General features: G+C 42.1%; 2 protein-coding genes across 2 annotated transcripts in view; one reads left to right on the forward strand and one right to left on the reverse strand.

Moving 5' to 3' along the window:
- Window positions 1-4,360, forward strand: part of Jam3 (junctional adhesion molecule 3) — a 60,361-nt gene extending 56,001 nt beyond the window's left edge. The window contains exons 5-9 of the mRNA XM_055601489.1: window positions 429-631; window positions 1,651-1,750; window positions 2,940-3,069; window positions 3,157-3,211; window positions 3,475-4,360. Of these exons, the coding sequence (XP_055457464.1) occupies window positions 429-631; window positions 1,651-1,750; window positions 2,940-3,069; window positions 3,157-3,211; window positions 3,475-3,510 (524 nt within the window). The 3' untranslated portion in view covers window positions 3,511-4,360. The remainder of the gene's footprint in view (window positions 1-428; window positions 632-1,650; window positions 1,751-2,939; window positions 3,070-3,156; window positions 3,212-3,474) is intronic.
- Window positions 4,361-6,539: 2,179 nt separating this feature from the next.
- Ncapd3 (non-SMC condensin II complex subunit D3) overlaps window positions 6,540-22,974 on the reverse strand; it is a 68,796-nt gene continuing 52,361 nt past the window's right edge. The window contains exons 26-36 of the mRNA XM_055601401.1: window positions 19,292-19,429; window positions 18,875-19,008; window positions 18,454-18,650; window positions 15,927-16,037; window positions 14,398-14,580; window positions 13,791-13,948; window positions 13,419-13,552; window positions 12,485-12,562; window positions 7,913-7,987; window positions 7,763-7,823; window positions 6,540-7,683 (exon numbers count right to left, since the gene is read on the reverse strand). Coding sequence (XP_055457376.1) covers window positions 7,599-7,683; window positions 7,763-7,823; window positions 7,913-7,987; window positions 12,485-12,562; window positions 13,419-13,552; window positions 13,791-13,948; window positions 14,398-14,580; window positions 15,927-16,037; window positions 18,454-18,650; window positions 18,875-19,008; window positions 19,292-19,429 — 1,354 coding nt within the window. The 3' untranslated portion in view covers window positions 6,540-7,598. The remainder of the gene's footprint in view (window positions 7,684-7,762; window positions 7,824-7,912; window positions 7,988-12,484; window positions 12,563-13,418; window positions 13,553-13,790; window positions 13,949-14,397; window positions 14,581-15,926; window positions 16,038-18,453; window positions 18,651-18,874; window positions 19,009-19,291; window positions 19,430-22,974) is intronic.

Below are 22,974 nucleotides of genomic sequence, written 5' to 3' on the forward strand. Positions count from 1 at the left end.
GTAGGAAGGCTAATGGGAAGCATTTCCACTGGCAGCCCTTACGAGTTTTTAGCTCAAGAATAGGAGATGAGCTCATACTCTGATTTCACTCCTCCAGAGCTGCATTCCTGGGGCCATCTGCAGTTTGGAGAGGGGAACCAGTGAGGATGTATAGAGTTGGGGTGGGAAGATGAGGGCACCTGCTATGCTCCTTAACAGCTCTAGGGACCCGCCTTTGCACAGTCTCCTTTTCAGTTTACTCCTGGTGGTGGAAGAACTGGTGACTGTGGGACTGGACACAGATGGAATAAGCTCAGAGAGTGGGCAGGGTGTAGGCAGCATGCAGCCTGTAGATGGGTTGTAGTCTTTGGAGCTGGTTTAGTATACTAGGTTTTGGTATGAGGGGCATGTGCTGAGATTTTGAACACCAACTTGTATTTTGCTTGCAGTGAAGCCAGTAACCCCTGTCTGTAGAGTTCCAAGGGCTGTGCCTGTAGGCAAGATGGCAACACTGCAGTGCCAGGAGAGCGAGGGCAATCCCCGGCCTTACTATAGCTGGTACCGCAATGATGTGCCACTACCTACAGATTCCAGAGCCAATCCCAGATTCCACAATTCCTCTTTCACCGTGAACTCAGAGACAGGCACTCTGGTAAGATCTCTTTCAATGTGAGGATGCAGATGCATTTGTTGGGGCCTAGGGTGCCTTTAAGGAGAGCCAGAGGCTCCTTTTCAAGGCAGAGGTAAATCCCAGAATGTCAGAAACTATAGGAAAAGTGATTCTCAAAGGCTTTCCTATAAACAAGTGCTAAGGGGGTAAAACAGAAGGAAACCAGCACATCCTGAGGAGACTAAGGGTCAAGTAAACAAATGGGTATGAATTATTACAGTCTTAGTTTGAGTAATCAAGGGAACAGACACATCATGATGTGAAGGAAACTGGGCAGAAGTTTGATATTAAGCCATTATCAACATAATTGTGATTATAGTTCTTAAGTCCTTATCATGTAGGGACATGTACTTATGTACATCTGGAATTTGCTTCAGAATAGCCTATGGGATGCTGGTGGCACTGACATATTGAGAGGCAGATATCTGAGTTTGAGGCCAGCCTGGTCTACAGAGTGAGTTGTAGGACAGTCAAGGCTACACAGAGAAACCATGGCTCAAAAAGCCAAAAAACAAAACAACATCAACAAAAAACCCATCCCCCTCAACCCCAAACCAACCAACCAACCATACCTGGTAGTGGAAGGCTACATGGGGAAAAAAAATGGCTTGGTCATGCACCAAAGGACATGCTGGCCTTTGGGTACTTCACACCAGGGAGGTGTCTTGGTCCAATCTGTGTGTAGTCATAAGGGGAATTGTCATAGGGTGTTTGGTATTTGTCTAAGGAGAGTTGTTAGGATCTCTTTGATTTCAGAGTGAAAGTGAAGCTGCTTTCTTCTGGGTGTTACACAGCTTTGTTCTCTGTATCCTGGAGGGAGTTGGAGTCCCTTGTTGCCATTTCTGAGGTGTAGCTCGGGTAAATGGTGGGAGAGTAGTGCCAGGGAGGCATAGCAGATGAGCTGACTACTTTGTGGCTTCATTGGGGCCTCAGGAGTCAACCTTGGTGTCTGTCTCAGTTTGTCCTGTTAAGTGAAGTAATTCTTGTCATTTCTAAAACAGGTTTTCAGTGCTGTACACAAGGACGACTCTGGGCAGTACTACTGCATTGCTTCCAATGATGCAGGTGCAGCCCGGTGTGAGGGGCAGGACATGGAAGTCTGTGAGTCACTGGCAAAGATTACCCTGAAGACTGGGAAATGAGAACACTTAAGTTGAATGTTAGATATCAATTTAGCTAACCACTCTACCATGGGTCAGCTTTCCTCTGGAGCTGACAGGGGACACATCAAATCCACTGGAACCCTAAGGGGATTATAACAGACCATGAGATCTCAACAAGTAGATAGATCCTCAAACAAACTTGCTGGGTGTTTGGGTGTTGGCAACATGTCCAGTCATGGAACTTTCAGAGTGTAATAAATTCTTTGGTAAATGATAGAAGGACCAAAAAACAGTTGTGTTGGGAGCCCTGATGGGACTCTTAAGAATCTAGCCAGTTAAGAGTAGTTATTTTTACAGGAAACTCAAAAGCCCCATGCTTTTCCGTTTTGTGATGTCATCTTTAGGGAGTGGACTCATGAGATGTTGGGAGGAAGTAGATAGGGTGAGCTGCGCCACATGGGGACCTTCCTATTTTCAGTTACGGTCAGTCCCACAGTGGTGGTTGCCATAGCCTATTGGAGGACTGTTGTACACAGAGTCCAGGGACCACCTGAAATTGCTGCAAGCATCTGTATACATGTAGCATTCTGGTGTATCTCATCTGTCAAGTTTGGGGAATTACTTTTGTGTCAGTTGCTGCTGTAGGAAGGTTTCCTGCATTTTTCATGAATCTTTATTTGCATAGAGGAAAAACAAAACAAAATACCAGAGCCTCTGCTTGGAAGACTGCAAAGGATTCTAAAAGGGCTGAGGACAGGCGGCCAGTGAAGTGGAAGGTCAAGTTTGCATTTAACAGTTTTTAATGTCTAAGATTTGCTACAACAAAGGCAGGCTGTATAAATTAGGAAGGTTACTTTCCTTAGGGCTTATGGCCTTTTATTCTAGAGAAATTTTCCCATGACTAATATTTACAAGATTTTAAAGGCTTGTACACACTGGTAAGCTTCTCAGTGGCTTTGAGTGTAACTAAATTTGAACCACCCACATCCCAGTCCGTTTTATGTTATCAGGGGTTATGGTAGTCTGTATCTTCTAAGCCAGAGAGATATTAAAGGGTTAGTTTCCTCTTCTGGCTGGAGTAGGCATGAATGGACAATGGGGTCGGGGTAGAGGTTGAAAAGGTGACCTAACAGGGTCAAGGTCTTTTGGTGCATCATACCATCTCTGTCCACAAATTTTTTCTGCAGATGATCTGAACATTGCTGGCATTATTGGGGGAGTCCTGGTTGTCCTTATTGTTCTAGCTCTGATCACGATGGGCATCTGCTGTGCATACAGACGGGGCTGCTTCATCAACAGTAAACAAGATGGAGAAAGGTATGCCTGCCTTGTCTGAAGGTGAAGTTCAGTACACTATCAATAGTGTAGCCACAGCACTGCACTGTCCTCTTCTTCTGTTCACAGTTATAAGAGCCCAGGGAAGCATGATGGAGTTAACTACATTCGGACAAATGAGGAGGTAAGAGAACACAAAACCTAGTGGTCTAGGTATGTCCTGCCAGGAAACCCAGTGGACTTCAAGATACCTGGAGTTACAGTGCCCTTCTCCTTGCCCTCCCCCTCCATGGGAACTTGTTTCCCGTGGACTCATGAGTGTTAGTGGAGGTTACTTAATGCTGAAGAATGAGGATTCCATGTGCTCAGTTGAACCCACATTTGACCAGTGTGTTTCCAACACCACCCAACAAAGCCCTGAATTGATTCTTTGTGCTGCCTTTGCAGGGTGACTTCAGACACAAATCGTCCTTTGTTATCTGAGACCTGTCGGTGGGAGAGCACATGCAAATACCTCTACTGGAAACCGGTCAAGGGCTGCTGTGAGCCCAGGGCACCTGTACAAAGCTAGACACGCAGAAGCTTTTTGTTTTGGCCAAAGTTGATGGTTCCTTCCTTATTCTTTAACAAGCCACATGAATAAAAGATATCCTGAAGATGGGCTTAGTAACCTAGACCGTGGCCAGCATGATCCCCTTCTGGGGATTAGGGTGACATTCAAGGCCTTTCTGGTATCAGGTCTCCTGTGCAGGGCAACTTCGACTGTTTCTGCCCTAGGCTGTTCAGCTGCCAGGACACTAGCTAGGAGAGGATGAGGCGCTGGGCTGCAGCAGCAGTGAGCATGATGCCTGTGACAGCGCCCCAGGAAGGTTTTCAGGTAGTGCCTTGCTCCCTGGACCCTGACCCACCGTGTTGCCTCTGCTGATTGGCCAATAGTGTCATGTCCATCCTGGAGAATCTGTTTGGATCAGCATTTTATAAAAACCCAAATCAGAAAGGTTAAATTGCTTGCTAAAAAGAAGGATCTTACCCAGAGAACCCTCCTTCCCAAGAGTTGCCAGGATTTAGGAGAACCTCTGTCTTAAACTAAGTCTGAAATGGTACTGAAGTCTCCTTTTCTATTGGTCTTGCTTATTTTATAAAATTTTAACATTCTAAATTTTTGCTAAAGATGTATTTTGATTATTGAGAATTTCTATATAAACTGTAAATATATTGCCATACAGTGTTTCAAAACTTATTTTTTTAAGAATTCAACCTAAGGTAGAAGGCTTGGGCTGCTAGTGCTAAATTGGAAATACCAGTAATAAAGTCTTTTAAGGAACTGTCTCAAGGAGGCTGGCTGAACATTCCTTTGTTCACAGGAAGTTTTAGTACTTTTCATAAGAAAACTTACTGTCTGACCATTGTTGCTTAGGAAATCATTAAAGAATTCCAATCTAGTCATGTTTGTATGTTTCTGCATCAAGAAGCCTTAGAAACTCCTGGGCTAGTTTTGATGGTCTCTTCCTATTCCCAGAGCTGTCCTATGCAGACACGTTGGATGGTCCCTGGGGTGAGCTCATGGTCACTAGTGTGTGTGTGTGTGTGTGTGTGTGAGAGAGAGAGAGAGAGAGAGAGAGAGAGAGAGAGAGAGACAGAGAGAGAGAGAGAGAGACAGAGAGACAGAGACAGAATGTCTACTTAACAACCTGCACAGCCCTGACCTCATTCTGCACCCCATGCAAGTCCTCATGGGAAGCTGAGGAAGGAGGGTGGCCAGTGGCTTTCCAGTCTTTGTGAACCTGTGACAGAATGCCAGTCTGTTTTGGATAGCTCATAAGGCAAAGCATGTGTGTCCAAGGCCAAAGGAAATTTTGAAGTCTAAGTTATCAACTGCAGTAATATTTAAAAAGAAGATTCTACTGTTCTCTTTGTTGTGATGAAAGTATCTCCACACTGCAGGCTGTCTTCTCCATGACAAGCTATTGTGTCCAGCACAGCTCTTTGAAGAATCTCAGAAAGTACAGCCAGGGTACAAAGCCTGATGGTGAGCAAAGTAAAGTGTCTGACCAAAAGCAGTTTTCTAATTTTAATTTTAAATCTTTTATCTACCTGAGACACTGCTCATTTCATGGGACATTAGAAACACCATTCAGAAGCCTTTGCTCTTCAAGAATAGATAGATGTTCTTGGTATTAAACACTTTACCATGTTAGACTCATGATATACAGTCATTAGAAGCCAGGAGTGTATAAAGGAGTTCCTAATCCTACCCTGCACCCAGAGGGGGGTTTTATGGAGAAGTTAGCCACTTTGTCATCTTACTTTTTTTTAATACTTTAACTTTTTTTTTTTTTTTTTTAATTTATCTTCCTTTTTTTCACTGAATACTTGAAGCACACTTTTTCTGTTTTTGTTTTTAAGTTCTGTGGAAGACTATATGCTAAGATACTGGCAGGAGCAGCAGGGCAGTGTTTCTGTTTCTGCTCAGAGGTGCCCACTTTTCTCTTGCCTCTATCTTCCTCTTGGTAGAACAGGATAGCTGACACTTAGGCAGCATGGAGAGAGGTAGCAATAGGGAAACCATAATGCCCCCATGTGGGCCTGGAAATTGGTAGCTAGTGACTATACAAAAACTTACCTGCTGGATGTGAATGTGACTGAAGAAACCTGAAACAGGCTGGTTTTTGGCCACTGATTTTCAAGTTGTTCATAGGTGTTACAGACTTGTACTAACTAATACACTTGAAATTTGGTTGTTAAAACTCAAGTCATTTATAAAAACGTCAAAGCAAAACAAAGCAAATCCACTTCTTTCTTTGTATTAGGTTTACCCTGTATTCTTAGCATTTGGTAGGCATATACTCTGCAAAGGTACAACTCCACCACGCTAAGGAAACCAGCATCTGGACTGCAGCTAAGTTTGTTCACTCAAGAGCAGCCATGACACTTAGTCCAACAAATGTCAGAGCTTCTTTATGGCAGAGTCCCTGAATTTAGCTACCACATGTGCACTACAAATGGTTGAGGGCTTGCCTTGGCCTGTGTGGGCCTGGGTTGACATAGGGGTAGGAGGAGGGTGGTACTCAACAGGAGTGCTGGAGCATGCCTGTTATCTCTGCTACTCAGAAGACTGAAACAAAAGGACCAGCTCAGGCCAGTTCACCCTGCTGAGCATTACAGTGAGACGCTTGTCTCCACAAAGGCAGAACATTCAATTCCATCTCTTTGGGTTCCTGAAATAGTACCTATACAAGAGACCCAAGTCATGGCCAGTTGTGGAGCAGTCCTTAGTGTCACATATATCAGTACCACTGCCATTCTGTCTAAGGGTCAAGAAGCTGGTTCATCTTAAGCAGGCTTATACCTTCCTAATGTGCTAATGGGAATGTCTGTTGGGGAGACAGAGAGTTTCTATATGGAAACAAAGACAGGTGGGCAGATGAACTACACCTTAATGGGAAAGATTTGATCTTTAGTACTTATTGCAGTGTTAAGAAGATCAGCAATAAAGCCTTGTTTGTTGCATGTACTTTTTATCTACTTTATTGGTTTCTTATGCCTCTACCTCCCTTCTTCACCCCTTATCCTTCCAATACCTTCCAATATCCCAACACTAGGTAGGAGAGAAAGAAGCTATAGTGGGAAGCAGGGGCCTAGGTCTTTTTTCTACTTCCAGCTGATTAGGGATGTCAGGTTCTTTGGGGCAATACCAATCTCAGTCATCAGGATATCTAGCAGTCCAGCAAACCAACATCATCGCAGGGTTGTAAGCAGCTTTCTTCTTTCTCAGAGTTCTTTGCTTTCTCCTGGTTCTGTTCTTTATGCCCTGTCTGAGTCCTCAGAATTCCATTAACTGTAGCCATGAACGCATCATGCCCCCTTCTGAGCCACACAAGACAATCACCAGCTGTGGCTAAACCAAGGCAGCCCCATATCCCACACTTGGGATTAAAACGAAAACGTATTTACATAACATAACTGAGTTTTTAAAGAACCTAAGAGTTCCACTACACTTGTTCCAAGGCCAGAAAAATTATACTAACTGCTAAATTATATTTACATTTGCCTTTATTGCTTTGTTTTAGAAAGACTGTATACCTCTTTTAATGAAAATTTAGAATTATAAATAATATAAAAATCTTTCATTTAAAATTTTGTCATTAGCTAACGGGAAATATCTATTATAATGAATTCACATATTTGAGTTATATAGAAGAAAACTGGTTTATAAAATTGTGTTCCTTAAAGACCAGATTGTAACTTACCACAGAAGGTCTGACACTCAAATAGAATGTCACAATATTAAATAGCTTAATATTATTGTAAGAAAGCCTCAGTATGTCATTTTTCTATTTACAAATATCAACTACAGTGATACAAAGAGAGATACAGAAGGTTGGTTAGCCAAACACAAGGTGAACAAACCCAGGCTGGTGTTCTATGGAAGGACCTGGAAGTTGCTCCACCTGCAGATGCAGGCCACATGATCCTTCCCCTCAAAACGGGAAAGGCCAATGTCCCTGCAGGTCTCTCCCTGCCTTCCATTGCTGCTGATGCACTGTTTCAGTTGGCTGTGTTCAGGGGGTCTAGCGAAGGGTCCTCCTGCTGGATCTTGGGTTGCCTTTGTTCCCAGCTAAAGACTTTACATTCCACTGTGGAGACTGTTGAGACCTGGAGAAGAAACCCATATAGTCAAAAGCTCACCCAGAAAAGAAAAAGTTTGGCAAAAAAGTCCACCCCCAAAACTTACGATTTATCAGGCAGCGATAAACACAAAATGTTACTTTCTTCATCTTGTGCTTTGATTCTTTCTGAAAATGAGTCAAATGCAAATAAGTTTAGTTTTCTCAGAACTTTTGAGGCAGTGGATGTGCTGCCCAGAAGAAAACCCAGAACTTACCTTTGGTAAAAGACAGAGTTGATGGTGTCCCTATATAACTGACCCCTACTCCAAATGTGACATCATTGATGGAGCCTGGGGGAAGGGAAACAGTGTTAAGAGAAGTCCTGTAATGCAGATATCAAATGCAGGGACCTAAGTGAATTTGCCACCAAGTCCTCTTTTCTGGTTTTCATTCCTACTTATTCATCAAAGCTTCTGTTTGCCTCAGGACCTTACCTAGATCAAGACATTGACTTCCTCTTTCCACCAGGACCCTTCTAAGGTCGCACTGTAGCCCAAGCCTTTGTTTTTACACTTGTAGCCTCTCTTCCCAGCTCCTCTTCCTTCAGTGACTGCCCATATGGAGGGTACCCTACATTTCCTATTGTTTCTCACCTAAATATAATACACCTATTGTATCTTCTAAAGACATATCAAAACACATTACTTATACCCCACTATATGTCTTTCTTGTTCCTGTACACTGGAAGGATTGATTTATAGTTCTCTAAAGCTTTAAAGCAGAACCAAGAGCTACAGCTCTACATGGAATCAGCAACTACCCTGTCCATTGTGATGCTCCGGTATCCTTTCTTCCTTGTCTCCACCCTTGCTCACCTTATACAAGTATCTTAGTTGCCTCACCCCGTACTCTTGATCTTTCGTGGTGTGTTCCTGACCTTGGAGGCCTCCCCAGCCTCTAGCCCACACTTAGAAACACACCACAGTAACCAGGATTGTGTTCTGGCTCTTTTCACCAGCATAAATTCAGGCAATTCATGGTCAGTTTATACAAGATGTAAATAAAGTGTTTTAACACAGTATCTGGTACAATGTAAATGCCAAGCAAATATTTTATTAGCTGGAATCCCTTATGTCACTGGAGTCATGCTACAGTTAGTGTTAGAATCAGGTAAAGTTAGTGTCTCTTGATGGGGCTCTGTCTATCAAGGAGAACCTAAAACCTACCAGTTTTGAGCTAGCCCCACGCCACCTTTATAAGCTCAGAAACTTCACAAACGGATAATCCACTGGTGTCCACTGGGCATGTGGATGACCCTTCTTCAGCAGGCCTTAGCCTGCCACACCTGTGTGCATATTTAAATGCTCTGTCACCTCTATGTGCCCCACCCCAGAGACTGCCAGCTTGTCCTAAACTGTTAAAAGCTCCATGTGGGAGCAGATCCTGGGTCCACAGGCTGTACCCTATGACGTGTGAGGTTTGCTCCACAGCTCACATTTTCTTCCTTCTACCATCTCATGAGGAGTACACAGCGTACCTTCATGGATGGGAATATGCGCACACCCACCACAGTGCTGTGCCACTGAGCCACTCAAGCTGTTAGTACTTTGGCAGACAATCCCATCTTTTGCTGCTACCATCCACCAGCAAAGAGCTGCTTGTTTCTGTCCCTGGAAGCTCTACCTGCACTGTTGGAGGAATCTTACCCTCCCCCACCCACAGACTCTCCCACCTGGAAGCCTATGAGCATCCTGGGTGGTTCTCACAGCTCCAGTGCTCTCTGCTCAGAATCAAAGGCAGAATGAGAAGTCCGGAAAATAATTTCATTTACATTAGTCAAAACCAAAAACTGGGAATAATGGGCTAGGGGGCACCTCTACAATGACTATATACTGAAGGAAAACAACAACAACAAAATAAAACACTATAAGGACTTCCTATGGGATAAAGAGATGGCTGGCTCTGCCATTAAGGCTAGACTCACAACCAAAAAGACAGGGCTTCCCATGTTTATGGATGACCAGTATAAATATAGATTCATTGACTCTTTATCAAAATTCCACTGATATCTACAGAAACAAACAAACAAACAAACAAACAAACAAACAGAGTCTAAAATTCATATGGAAGTACAAAAGACCTCCAAATTGCCAAAGCAATCAAGCAGAGAGGAATGCTGGAGTATCAGCAGTTCCTGACTTCAAATTACACTACCTAGACCTGGAGCAGTAGCAGGGCTGTAGCAGCTCAGTGGAGTGGAGGACCCAAACACCAATCTGTACAGCTAAAGCCAATCATTGTCAACAAAGGTGCCTTAAAATGAAGGAGAAAACCCACCCTCTTCAACAAGTAAGGGGCACAAGGGCAACAGGCTCAACCTGCAGTATAGGAAAACGTAGTCCTCACTCTTGGCAAAAATGCTCTGGAAATGGATCAAAGTTCTCAATGTAAGACTTTGAACCTGCTATAGGAAACACTGGGAGTAGGGAGATTTCAAGACACAATCCTGGGCAATGGTTTTCTGAATAGGGTTTCAGCAAGACCCAAGAAATGGTTTGTATGAAAACAGAAAGTTCCACACAGCAAAGGAGACAACAGTGAAGAGACAGAAATGGGACAAACTTTTTGTCAGTTATTCCTCTGATGAAGTTAACACCCACAGCACATGAGTTTAAACAAATACCAACACACAAAGTCCAGTGGATAAATGGGAACATTAATCGAACAAGTTCTCCAAGTATATATGGTCAATAAATACATTGAAAAAAAAAAAAGTCCTCAGCCACCAGGGAAATGCAAAGCAAAACTGAAATGAGATCAGATATCAGCCTCATCAGAATGGATGGTTACCAACAAGAAATGTGTTGGGTAGCTGAAGTCATGGTGAAAGAGGTTCACTGCATGCTCTGAACGCTTTCCCAGGAAGGAGAGAGCAGGGACTCTGATGTACAGCATTCCTTCTTGGTTCAAAATATAGATGGGCAGAAACTGCATCAGTAGCCAGAGAAAGCACAAGTAGTATTCTGACCCAGTAACACCCAAGTTTGATTTTCTATCAAAGCTGAGTCCATACATGCAAATTAAAGCAGCGTTAGCGCACCCTGGCAGATTTTACTGCTAAGCAACACATGCTGCCAGGAAACCAACTGAAGACTGAGATCAGGGACTCGTGGGTACACAAAGCTGAAATGAGGTATGTGTGCTTCTACAGCACACGGTACCTAACTGCCAAAATAGAAGCCGAGTGTTCCCCCGAGCCAGAACACTCAACATAAAAACTTCTGTGAAAGAGGAGGACAATTTTACATATCTAACGTCATACCTGCTGGTACCCAACAAGCCAAAATTAATGTCTTACTGTCAAAACCTGCCATGATCCAGTTATCTAAAAAAAAACATGGGGTGGGATTTCTGTTCATTCGTAATCTCCCTTAAAAGGGGGTCCGGCATGATAATTAGCGATAGCCTCTTAAATATTGTAAGGCACCAAAGCACCATAGGTTAGCAGGATGGCAAGTAACCAGAATCCAGGAGGTAGGCTGGTTAAGCGCATGGGCTGAAGGCATGCGGATCTCATCACTGCTGCACAGAATGGAAGCTCTGTTCTCATCTCACAGTCACAAACTGAGAGGCGTACCTAGAGGTGCAGAGGGCGCAGTCTGGTGTTTTTGAAAAGGTCTCCGGGACATCTATCCAGGCACTTTGTGGCTGGCCTCAGGAAGACAGGAGTAAAACAGCTTTCAACAATCAGCAAGGATAGAAAGAATGAAACCTGAAGTGTGGGATGCTGTGCTGAGAGGTCTGGTGCCTCTCTACTTTGCATGAAGAAGCAAGGAAAAGGGCATTCTGGATGAAGACTCAGCCAATAAAGACTTGACCCAGGCACACTAGCAGGCACAGCTGGGACAGGGAAGGAGGACACACTTGAGCTAAGCACTCAGAAACCAGAGTATGCTTGTCAGACAGCAGTGGTACAGGCTGAACAACCCCAATCTTAAAAAGCAGACATCCAAAATGACCTAAAATCTGAATTATTTTCAGTGCAACATCAAGTCAAAGAGGAAAATTCTACACCTGATCTCACACAATGGTGACAGTTAAAACAGGCACACTACATGTACTGTATAAAATTACTCCAGGATACTCATTTGGGGTTATACATGAGACATAAGTGAATTTTGTGTTTAAACTTGGGCCCCATTCCAAAGATATACCATTAAATAGATGCAAATATTCTAAAGCCAAAGATATTTGAAAGTGTAATCACTTCTGGTGCCAAAGATAAGGGTCCTCTACTGAATAATCATTCTCTCAAAATAAGAGTTTTCATTAGGTGTGGGAAAATAGGAGCTCACTGTTCCAACTTAGAGCATTAGGGAAGTGAGGAGACACATAGGCTCTTTGCAGAGCTGGAGAATGACCTTCAACACATCCCTGAACCTGCAGTCTTGGTGTGCCAGCAGGGCACAACTCCAGAGCACACAAGATAAATGTAGTGCCAAATATAGTGTGGCCAAACTGAGCACTGCCTAGGGTAAAGCAGACTAGCAGCGGAGGGCTACCTCCATAATGTCACTTTCGGGCTATGACCTAGCTGGCTCCTCAGTTCACAGTGGTCATATAAAGTCCGAGTTAATGCATGCACAACACGGGGATGAGAGCTCCATATTCAATACATTCTCCATCAAGTGCTGGCAATCACTATGAAACATACAGTCTAGAGAGTAATGCAAGAGCTGCAGCAGTCAAATAGAAGGACTATTTACAACGAACGGTTTGCCACCATGTAACTATGGCAACTGTAGGAAAGAACTGGAAAAACTAGCCTGTTCCAATCAGTTACTTACCCTCTGGGGTGCTTATTGCCCGATTAGTTACAGATTTGACAGCTCTATCAGCCTCTTGCTCCAGGCTTAAGGAAGATGCTAGGATAAAACAGAAAACCTTATCAGTGGAAAAGCCCAAAGCAACATCATACAGGAAAAAAAAAAATACACACTCCATGTGAAAAATTAAAATTCCCAATGTTTCAAGTGACAGACAAACAGGTCACAGAAATTAAGAAAGCAATGAAAGTAAACATTAAAGCTCCAGGACAGTGTCTACACCCATTCAAAGATGTGGAACGTAAAGCCATACTATCTTTATATATGTTTAATTTTTTTTTATTATTGTTACTATTTTGGAGACAAGGTCTCACTCTGTAGCCCAGGCTGGCCAGAAAGTAATAGCAGTCCTCCTGCTTTATCCTCCCACGTGCTGGTTTACTGGTTAGAACACCAAACCTAGCTTAAGGTTTTTAAATATTTTGGCCTTTGCCACTGGAAATAATTTCACATGTACTTATAATGATGTTTTACTTTGTCACTTATATTAAAAAAAACCCTGAAAAGTATCAGTAGTTTCAAGAATAGGGTAGTAATAAAGGTGTCAGCACTTCTAGTTTAAGATGAAATGCTATGAAGCCACTGGGACCAGAGTTCTGAAAATCTTCTGGAAGCATTTTCCCTGTGTATCTTACAGGTATGTGAATGAAACAAGTTATAAAGCAACACACAAAGATCACAATCATAAAATATGTGTATGTGAGGATAGCAGTGTCTTTTTTTTAACACACCATTCCTCAAATCCCTTAGCACAGGAAATTTATTTTCTCAGCCTTAAACCTAAATCTACAATTAACGCTATTTAAGGACACTAGAAAACATTTAAAAAGAAACGAGACATATACTCACTTTTAGACTGCACATGAATATATCTGGTGCCAAACTTAAGGCTTACCATGGCTGCAGGGTTTTTCTGGGCTGTCTACACTGAAAGGCAACACTCTTAAGCTGCGATTATGAGTCCTGCTCTTCGACTCTACAGCCTTCTTGACTGACTTCAGGATTGCGATGGTACTCAGGGACATGGACCTACAAAGACAAGATGCCAGACACTGACTCTAGTACAGACTACCATAGAGGGGTCAGTTCCTACCCACTTCTGTTCAAGCACCCTCTTCCTAGTCTCTCAGGGAGGCATGTGGTGTGAGGGGTCAGTACAAACATATTGCTGAGACAGTTCTGGCCTGGTGGGAATGGAGATCTCATATTCTCTGGGAATATGAGAATACTACAATTCAGGCTGCTGCTGCCTCAATGGACTCCCTACCTGGCATTGGGCATCATCTTCAGAGGCCCATTTTCGGATGTAGGACGCAAAACTGGTGTGAAGCTGGACCCAGGTGCCGAAGGCAAACTCTTGGCTGGAGACATGTTAGCATTTTCTTGGCCGGCAACAGTAGGGACAGCTTGTAAGTCAGGAGCAACCTATCACAGGAGTGAACAAGAATATCCTCAGTGCATAGGCAATCTACTTTAAAACATAGCACCCTGGACAAGGACAACTACACTTTTCTCTTTAAGATGGAACCATTGGCAAACTGCCACACAGGGATGTTTGGTAGGTGTATCTGTCTCATTTTTTAATATAGTTTATCTACTTGGGCTCCTCAGCCAGAAGAATGAGAGCCATCAGCTGCACTCAGAAATGCCCTCACAGACAATAAGCTCTACAGGGCAGAAATAATGCACAAGACATGGAAAGATGGAGGAGGAGTGGCTACAGAAAGTAAAGGTCGCATGTGCTGTGCTCTGCCAGTGTACCTACTGGGAACTCACACACACGATCCAATGAGTATCACAATTTTCCAGGCCAGGTTACCTGATGGGGCCTGGAGAAAAGAAGCCCCTGAGCTACTGGTGTGTCAGTCATCTACCTGCACGGCCTGTGCTCTGTCACCACCTTCAGCCATTTTGAGCACATCGGCATGTTCTGTCAGTGCTTGTTCCTGGGCTAGCTGCTCATTGTACTTCTTCATGTCATACTCAAGTTCAGCTGCCAGCTGTTTGTCAACTGCGAAGAAATCTTTGATTTCATCTCGGTAATCCTGCATCACCTCCTGAAAAAGACCCAGAAGTATCCTTTAGTGCCTTTTCCATAAAAAGTGAGGTCTTACTGGTGTAGCGCACACCTGCAAGTCCAGCACCAGGGCAGGGGAAACTGGAGGGTTGTGATTTCCAGACCAGCTCAAGTCATATGTCAAGCCTTATCTTAATGACAATAAACTGTCAGTACCTCCATTACACCAACTAGCATGATGACATTTTCTGAGAAAACACTGACCTCATAAGCAGGTGACCATGACTGTTAGTTTTGGTTAACAGCTGTGGTCTCTTGGGAAGCTTCCCACCTAGCCACCATGTTCTAGCCCAGAAAGGTCCCTGGAAAGGTCCCAGAGGTGGTGCAGCCTAGAAGCTACTCATGTCCACAGCAACTTTCTCCATGGGTACCCAGGACGGAGGGATGTATGTCACAACAACCACAAGCAAATTCTCATGTTCTCCATAAAGTGGGCTCATCTCTCCCACCAAAGCTTCCCTAGGATGCAAAACTATTTGATAATTTGTATGCAGGGTAATTTTGCTATAGCTCTTTAAGTGGTTACCCAATTTTTCAAGAAACATTTTAGGTCATAGGAACTAACTGGTGTTGATTTTCCCCTTCTACCATGTGGGTTCTGGGACTGAATCTGGCAGTGAGCACCTTTATCTGCTGAGCCATCCTGCCAGCCCCAAAGGTTTTTGTTTGTTTTTTTGTTTTCTTTTTATGAAGAAAAACAAATGTGAACAAAGAAATAGCTGACAATTAAAGGGGAAAACGAGCCATTTCTTTCTGAATGCTTTTTGTCAGAGGCCTGAGGCCTTGCTTAGATCCATACTGTAAGTATACACATCCTGGCTTTGCTGGGGCAGCTTTTCACAGGCCCCTGTTTTACAGACATCAGGAGCTGCCTCAAGACAACATCCTATTCTTGTGTTCGTGACACTGCCATAGGGCCGTGACTTCCTGCCTACAAAGAAACACCTAACATTATATGTGAAGACCAATTTCCACATCATCCTTATACGATGGGCTATGATAATGTCTTGTCCTCTGCTTTAGTTGAGAAACTCTTTAGATTGGAACTTATTCTCAAGGGTATATAGTTCAAAACATGAATGTATGCTTTAAAAGCTCATCTACCCAAGAAAAATAACAGATGGAGCAACTTCAGTGGCAGCTCTGGCCACACACTTCAGTACCTCAAAGTCCTCAGCAGTCACAGGCCAGCCTGATAGGGACATGTCTGCATAGACTAGGTTTCCTAGCATTCTGAGTTCTTCTCACCCACTGTCTAGACTAACCAATGAACTTGGGGCAGTCAGGCTTGGGAGGAAAACCCCACAGGAAAAGTTCCGCATTTACCCTGAGGTAGTTCATGAGTTCCCGCAAAGCAGGGATCTTATTTTTCTCCAGCATAGTCTTAAGGGAGATGATGATTGGAATAATATTCTCTATGAAATTCCTCTTTTGAACCTGCAGGAACATACACAAAAAAGCATGCTTTAGATGCACACACATCTGAAGAATAACCTTCCTTGATCCACTTCTTTAAGTATAGTAAACCTAGCAGCTACAGAAGCCTGTCTACCATTGGACTAGGATATTGTACATATGGCTTAATCATCAGACTGTAAAGCACATGGAGGCTGGTACAGCAGAATGCATACTAACACCATTTACAGGTTCTGAATGGGAGAAAGGAGAAAGAAGTATGTTGAGGAACTTAACAAAAAATTCTGATCTGAGGATCTGAAGGAACTTCTGGCTCCACCCTGCATTCTTGCTTTTGAAAGATAATCTGTTCACACTGACTACTAAAGAGACATAACCTTGTGTGTAAAAAGACAATGATCTATGGCTGGGTAAGCATTAAGAGTGCCAGTTTGTGTCCGTGTGTCTGTGTGACTTTTTATACGTAACTCTGTACACTTTTTTAAAAAGTGTTATAGACTGGTGTGGTGACCCGAGCCTTACAGTCTTGGCACTCAGGAGGCCGAGGAACTCAAGAGTTTGAGGCCAACCTAAGACACATGGTAAGACCTTTTATAAAAACAAGCAAACAAATTGTATATGATTTAAATAATCACATAATAATCAATAACCAAGATCTTGTGCAGTATCCTTATAATTAAAAATAATTCATTATATTATCCTACTTATATAACATTTCTCTTTCTGAAACTGAAATGTTCTTTCTTTTCATTGGAAGCTAACAGTGTTTCTTGCTTATATGGGTCAGAGTCCCGAAACAAGATAACAAGTGAAGAAATACATAAGCTAATAACACACTAGCCACTGTCTTTAAATGTGGCCTAACATTTGCTGTCAACTAGTGTTGTCCAGTGCATTCTCTGTCCTGGACACAGGTAACCTCTGAAGTCACAGAAATGACAGTAAGGATTTCTGTCCTCATGCTGCTTCCAAACCAGTGTGTGTTGTGATAAACATCAGGAGATTTGCATGAGGCTAGAGAACTGATAAAGAGGAAGGATACCCAGGAAAGACAAAAACAGACAAGAATGTACACTGCAGGACTCTTTGTGATGATGCTTTAGATGCATGGGGATTAGGATGGGCCAAGGGCAGTTTGTGTGGAGTGAGCGTTTAGAGCAGTGGTCTCACATGTCAGATATCTTGCATAGCATATATACATAAATAATTACGATTCATAACAGTAGCAGAATTATAGTTATGAAATAGCAACAAAGTAGTTTTATGATTAGGGGTCACCACAGCATGAGACACTGTAGTAAAGGGTCCCAGTGTTAGAAAAGTTGAGAACCGCTGACTTGGACAGAAGAACCAGTACCAATGGAGAAAGGGAAGACATGAGATAAGGGCAGACAGTTTTCTGCATCTTTGAGAATCTGGATTTTATGTAGAAGGAGACAGAATACCACCCAGATAGCTTAAAATTATAAAACATCTGATACATTTTACTGATTTTTTTTTTTTTTTTAAAAAAAGCACTTATATATGTGCCTAACCATGTATGTGTACCACATGCATACCAGAGCCTGCAGAGACCAGAAGTGCATTGGATTCCCTGGAACACAAGTTAAAGCCATTGTGAGTTACCACATGGGTGCAGGGAACTGAACAAGTGCTCTTAACTGCTGAGCTCTCTTTCCACCCCCACCGTTACAAATTTTACTGGAAAAGTTCCATAAGCATTCACAAAGTACTCAGCGTTCGATACCACAGATTGTCTACAACCCACCGCCCCAGAAGTTCCTTGCTACCTCAACAGCAATTTTAAGTATATTTTGCAGAGAATAATTGTGTTTAAGAAAGACTTTTCTGGCAGCAGAGTGGTACTTGTCCAGCCAGAGAAAAACCAGACAGAAAGGGTGCTGACAGGAATGGCATAGGATTAAAGAGACAAACACCGGAAAGGCAAAAGAGACAGGCACACAAGAAAAACAGACAAGACCTTCTGGAAAATTGGGATGTAATCAAAATCCATTTTGTTGGGATCAGAAGGAAAATATAAGCCAGACATCCAAGCTGGACAGAAGCCCAGGGAGCCACCGAGGGCTGAGGGCTGTGGCAACTGGGCTTTCTGAATTCCTAACTTGACATCCTTGGTCAACCCAAACATTCTTGGCATGCCAGACTCCTGTTTTACCCTCGGCTGTAGTACAAACTATCTAAAAGGAACTTTCGAGTGCATATACCTTTGGTATACAATTGTTCCATTTCCTGCAATGGAAACCAAGTAAGGAGAAATGACAGCAAATGTGAGACATCATGGCACACCCAGGCAGTCAAGTAGACACACATTCAGGCTCACAGGAGAAGCTGTAGCTACAGGCAGAGACTTAAGAATTGCGACCAGTAAATGAGCACAATAAAGCCACTGGTAAGAAAAGTTCCAGGACTCCAGTACCTGTGAGATGATCTTCATCTGGGCTTCCTGCATGACCACATTTGCCAGAGCCATGTCATCTTCCTCCAGGAGGTCCCTGCACGCCTGAGCTCTCATTGCCAACAGCTTGATCTCCTTTGAGCTGAGGATGTCAAAGGTATCTGAGAGCAACTCGCTGGCTTCCATGTCCAGGGGTAGAATACCATCAGTGAAGCATGCTGAGAGAACATGGGACAGCCTCTGAGAAACCCTAAGCCCAGTAGGGAGAGGGAATTCACAGAACTAGAGCAAGTCTGGGTTGTGATGGGGTTCAGGTTAGTAGTCCTAGGAGACATAACTGATGCCAAGAAGGACCAAAAAGTCATGTCTTCTATACAGACCTGCTGTGCTGTCATCAACACAGCATTTAAGAATACATTTAACAGAAATACACCAGACATACCCAGAATACTGAGGCAGATTTTTGAAGTGAGGTTGAATCGCTGCTCATCTGTGAAGTGCTCAAGAAGAAACTTGTAGATCTTCATTCGCTTCTCCTTGTTTGTCTTTCCCTTTAGCAAAAACAGCTGCTTCCCTCTGTGGCAGAGCAGACAATACTATTGCATTGTGTGGGTAAAGATGACAAAGATTCAATATAGCAGCCCCAATGCTGTGTGACAAGGACACTGATAAGGTTCCAGTGTCATTACAGGCACTACCCTTAGCAGTGTATCATTATTACTGAATTTTCTTTTGTCATTGTGCCAAGAACACTCATGACCACTGAAACAGACATCAGTGAGTGTCCAGTACATCTGGAGACTTACTGAAGCTCACACTGAGACACACAGATGTGCTCGGCACCCCCGCCCCCACTCACCTCTCTGATTGGGAGAACTTGTTATACTGCCCATGCTTGTCATAGCTGTTGAGGTAGAATATACACTCAATGAAGTGCTGGAAGAACATGGTAGGGTTCCTCTTCAGCAGCAAGTGTGCCAGGCAAAACTCCGCAAGGCTGCAAAGGAGAGAGATAAAGGAGGCTCACCGACTACTCACTGTCGGTCTGCAGACTCACTAAGAACTCTGCCAAACAGAGAAGCATAGAACTCCAAGACACATCCTCACAAATAGCCTTGTCAGATCAAAGCAAGTCAAGAATGCTACTTATTTCGTCTGTCCTGGTTCAATGTTTCATGTCAAAACTAAGGGCTGTATAAATGTCTTCTTTACCAGGTTTTATTTATTGTTAAGATTTATTACTTTTAATTACATGTATGTATGTATGTAGCAGTATGTCTACACGTTACAGATACCCAGACAGTGGAGGCCAGAAAAGGGTTCCAAAATCCCTGGAGCTGGAGTTACAGGAAGTCTATTGCAAGAAGAAGCTTCTCTGATGAGGGTTGAGTGAGGCACTCATCTATGGATACAGCAGTATGACATAAAGAGTCATTTTATTCCTATTTACCTTTAGCAGAACAGAGTATTATGTTTTCCCCTAGGCCTAACTAGTTTCAGGTTCTTAGCTACTTTAGTAGTGTCCAATATGGGTTCCTACTCATGTAGTGGGCCTTAAATCCAGTTTAAAAAAAGTGGTTAGCTACTTCCATAATATTTGTGTCACTATTGCACCTGTATATCTTGCCGGCAGGGCATTGTAGGTTGCAGGGTTTGTAGCTCAATGACATTGATTACTTTTCTCCTCTGGTAGCTGCAGAGTATCTTCCACTACCATGAACATGAGTCAGCAGAAATAAAGCCTCTAGCTGGGTACGAGGTGGATTTTTCCATGCTTGTAAGACTCCTCAGCAACATGGTCTTATCAATAATGTGAAGAGCAGCCAACAGCCTTTGCAATAGTCTGTGATGTCAGAGGAAGCCCATGGATCCCTTTAGCCAACAAGATGTAACCCATTACTTGGCATAAGGCATCTAGTTTTGGCATTGTTGTCCCTGTAATATGATGGCTCCATTTAAACTCTTTTCATATGTGAATATATTTTAGGAAGCTTCTACAGTGGTAGGTTTCCATATGGCTTTTCAAAGGGCCTTTAGTTTTAGTTGTCCCTCCCCATCTCTTCCTTTCTCCTATCCCCCTCTTCAGTTAATCCTCTTATTCTAATTTCCCTTGTATCTCTCCATAATACTACATTCTACTGCCCCTTTTTAAGAGATCCCCTCATCCCTGCTCTTCCACCATCCTTTACTAGGTACCTAACCTCTGTGGTATTCAGATGGTAGCATATATTACAAGCTAATAGCCACGTGTAAGAGGTAACATGCTATCTTTTTGTCCAGGTTACTTCATTCAGGATGACTGTTTCTAGCTCCACCCACTTACCTGCCAACTTAATAATTTTATTTTTCTCAACAGCTGAATATTATTCTATTGTGTAAATTTAACATGGTTTCATTATTGATTCATCAGTCGATGGACATCTAGGATGTTTCTAATCTCTGCCAATTGGAAATAGAGCAGCAATGCTCATGGTTGATTAAGTATCTCTGTAGCAAGATGCAGAGTTCTTTGGCTATATGCCTACTGAAGGTATAGCTGGATCGTGAGGTAGAATAATTCTCAGCTTTCAAGAGAGCTCTATACTGATTTTTACAGTGGCTAACCCAGTATGCACTCCTATCAGCAGTGAGTAAGCATTACTTTTCCTCACACACATCCTTACCAGCATGAGCTGCCATTTGTTTGATCTTGGTTGTTCAGACAGGGGTAAGATGAACTCACAAAAGTAGTTTTAATTTGCCTTTCTCTGATGGCTAAGAATTTTGAATATTTCTTTAAGTGTTTCTAAGCCATTTGCCTTTTATTTTTTGAGAATTCTCTGATTAGTTCTGTTCTCCATTTTAAAACTGAGATATTCAGTTTTCTTGATGTTCAGTCTTTTTTTTTTTTTTTTTTTGTGGTTCTTTGAATATTCTAGATATTGACCTTCTATCAGATGTATAACTTGTAAAGATTTCACCACCCCCATTCCTTAGATGGTTATTTTGCTTGAATAATGGCATCCTTTGCCATAAAGAAGCTTTTCAGATTCATAGGCTCACATTTATTAATTGTTAGTTTTAATGCCTACATTATCAGTGTCCAGTATCACTGTTCAGAAAGTCCTTTTCTGTGTCAATGAGTTCAAGTCCATTACCCACTTTCTTGTCTATCAGATTCAGGGTATCTGATCTTATGTCAAGGTCTTTAATGCATTTGGAGCTGAATTTTGTGCAGGGTTAGACACATATGGATCTATTTTTATTCTTCTGCATAAAGCCATCCAGTTTCACGAGCACCATATGTTAAATATGTTGTCTTTTCTTCAGTATGTATTTCTGCCTTCTTTGTAAAAAAAAAAAAAATCAAGTATCTATTAAGTGCATGGAATTATGTCTTTAATTTTATTTCATTGATTGGTATGTCTGTTTTTAAGCCAATACATGTTGATTTTTAAAAAATTACTACAGTTCTATAATAGAAGTTGAAATCTAGGATGGTGATACCATCAACATTTTTTTCATTAGTTAAGATTGTTTGAGCCTGTCCTGGGTTTTTTATGTTTCCATATTATAGTGAAGATCTTTTAAAAAATATTTCTATGAAGAATTGTGTTGGAATTTTGAAGAGGATTGCATTGAAATTGTCTATTATTTTAGTAGAATGGTCATTTTCACATTAATATTACTGATCCATGAGCAGATGACATCTTTCTACCTTCTGGTGTCTTCTTCAATTTCTTCAGTGTCTTGAAAAGTTTTTATTATACAAGTCTTTCATTTGTTTGGCTGACGCTACTGTGAAAGGTACTATTGTGAAAGGTACAGTTTCTCTGCTTTCTTTTCAGTCTGTCTGCCATTTGTGAATAGGAAAGCTACTGATTTCTGTATGTTAATTCTGTATCCTACTACTTTGCTAACAGTGTTTATCAGATGTAGAAGTTTCCTAGTGGAGTCTTTGAGGTCTATTATTTATAAAACTGTATCTCCAAGTAAGAATGTATTGACTCCTTCCTTTCCTATTTCTATTCCCTTGATCTCCCTCAATTGTCTACTACCTAAGACTTCAAATACTATATTGAATTGGTACAGAGAGAGTGGACAGCCTTTTTTTGTTTCCAATTTTAGTGGAAATGTTTTAAGAGTTTCTCTCTGTTTATGGTAACACTGGCTGTAGCTTTCTGTACATTATGTTTGTTAAAATATATCCTTATGATTTGCTGGATTTTCTCAGTGTCTATTGTAATATTTCCCTTTCATCTTTAATTTTATTAATGTAGATCCCCTCTATATCTTTTGGCTAATTTGGCTGTGTCCTATAGTTTTGGGTATATTGTGTTTTCATTTTCATTCAATTCTAAAAGTTTGTAATTTCCTTGATTTCTTGGTTCAATTTTCATTCAGTAGTAAGATTTCAATTTCCTTGAGTTTGTATATTTTCTGTTATTTCTGTTGTTGATGATATCAAGTTTTAATCCATGGTGGTTAGATAAGATAGGGAACCAACCTTCCTTCCTTCCTTCCTTCCTTCCTTCCTTCCTTCCTTCCTTCCTTCCTTCCTTC

The sequence above is a fragment of the Psammomys obesus genome, unplaced genomic scaffold (genome assembly GCF_907164565.1).
Source record: "Psammomys obesus unplaced genomic scaffold, mPsaObe1.curated_primary_1811, whole genome shotgun sequence".
Classification (NCBI taxonomy): Eukaryota; Metazoa; Chordata; class Mammalia; order Rodentia; family Muridae; genus Psammomys; species Psammomys obesus.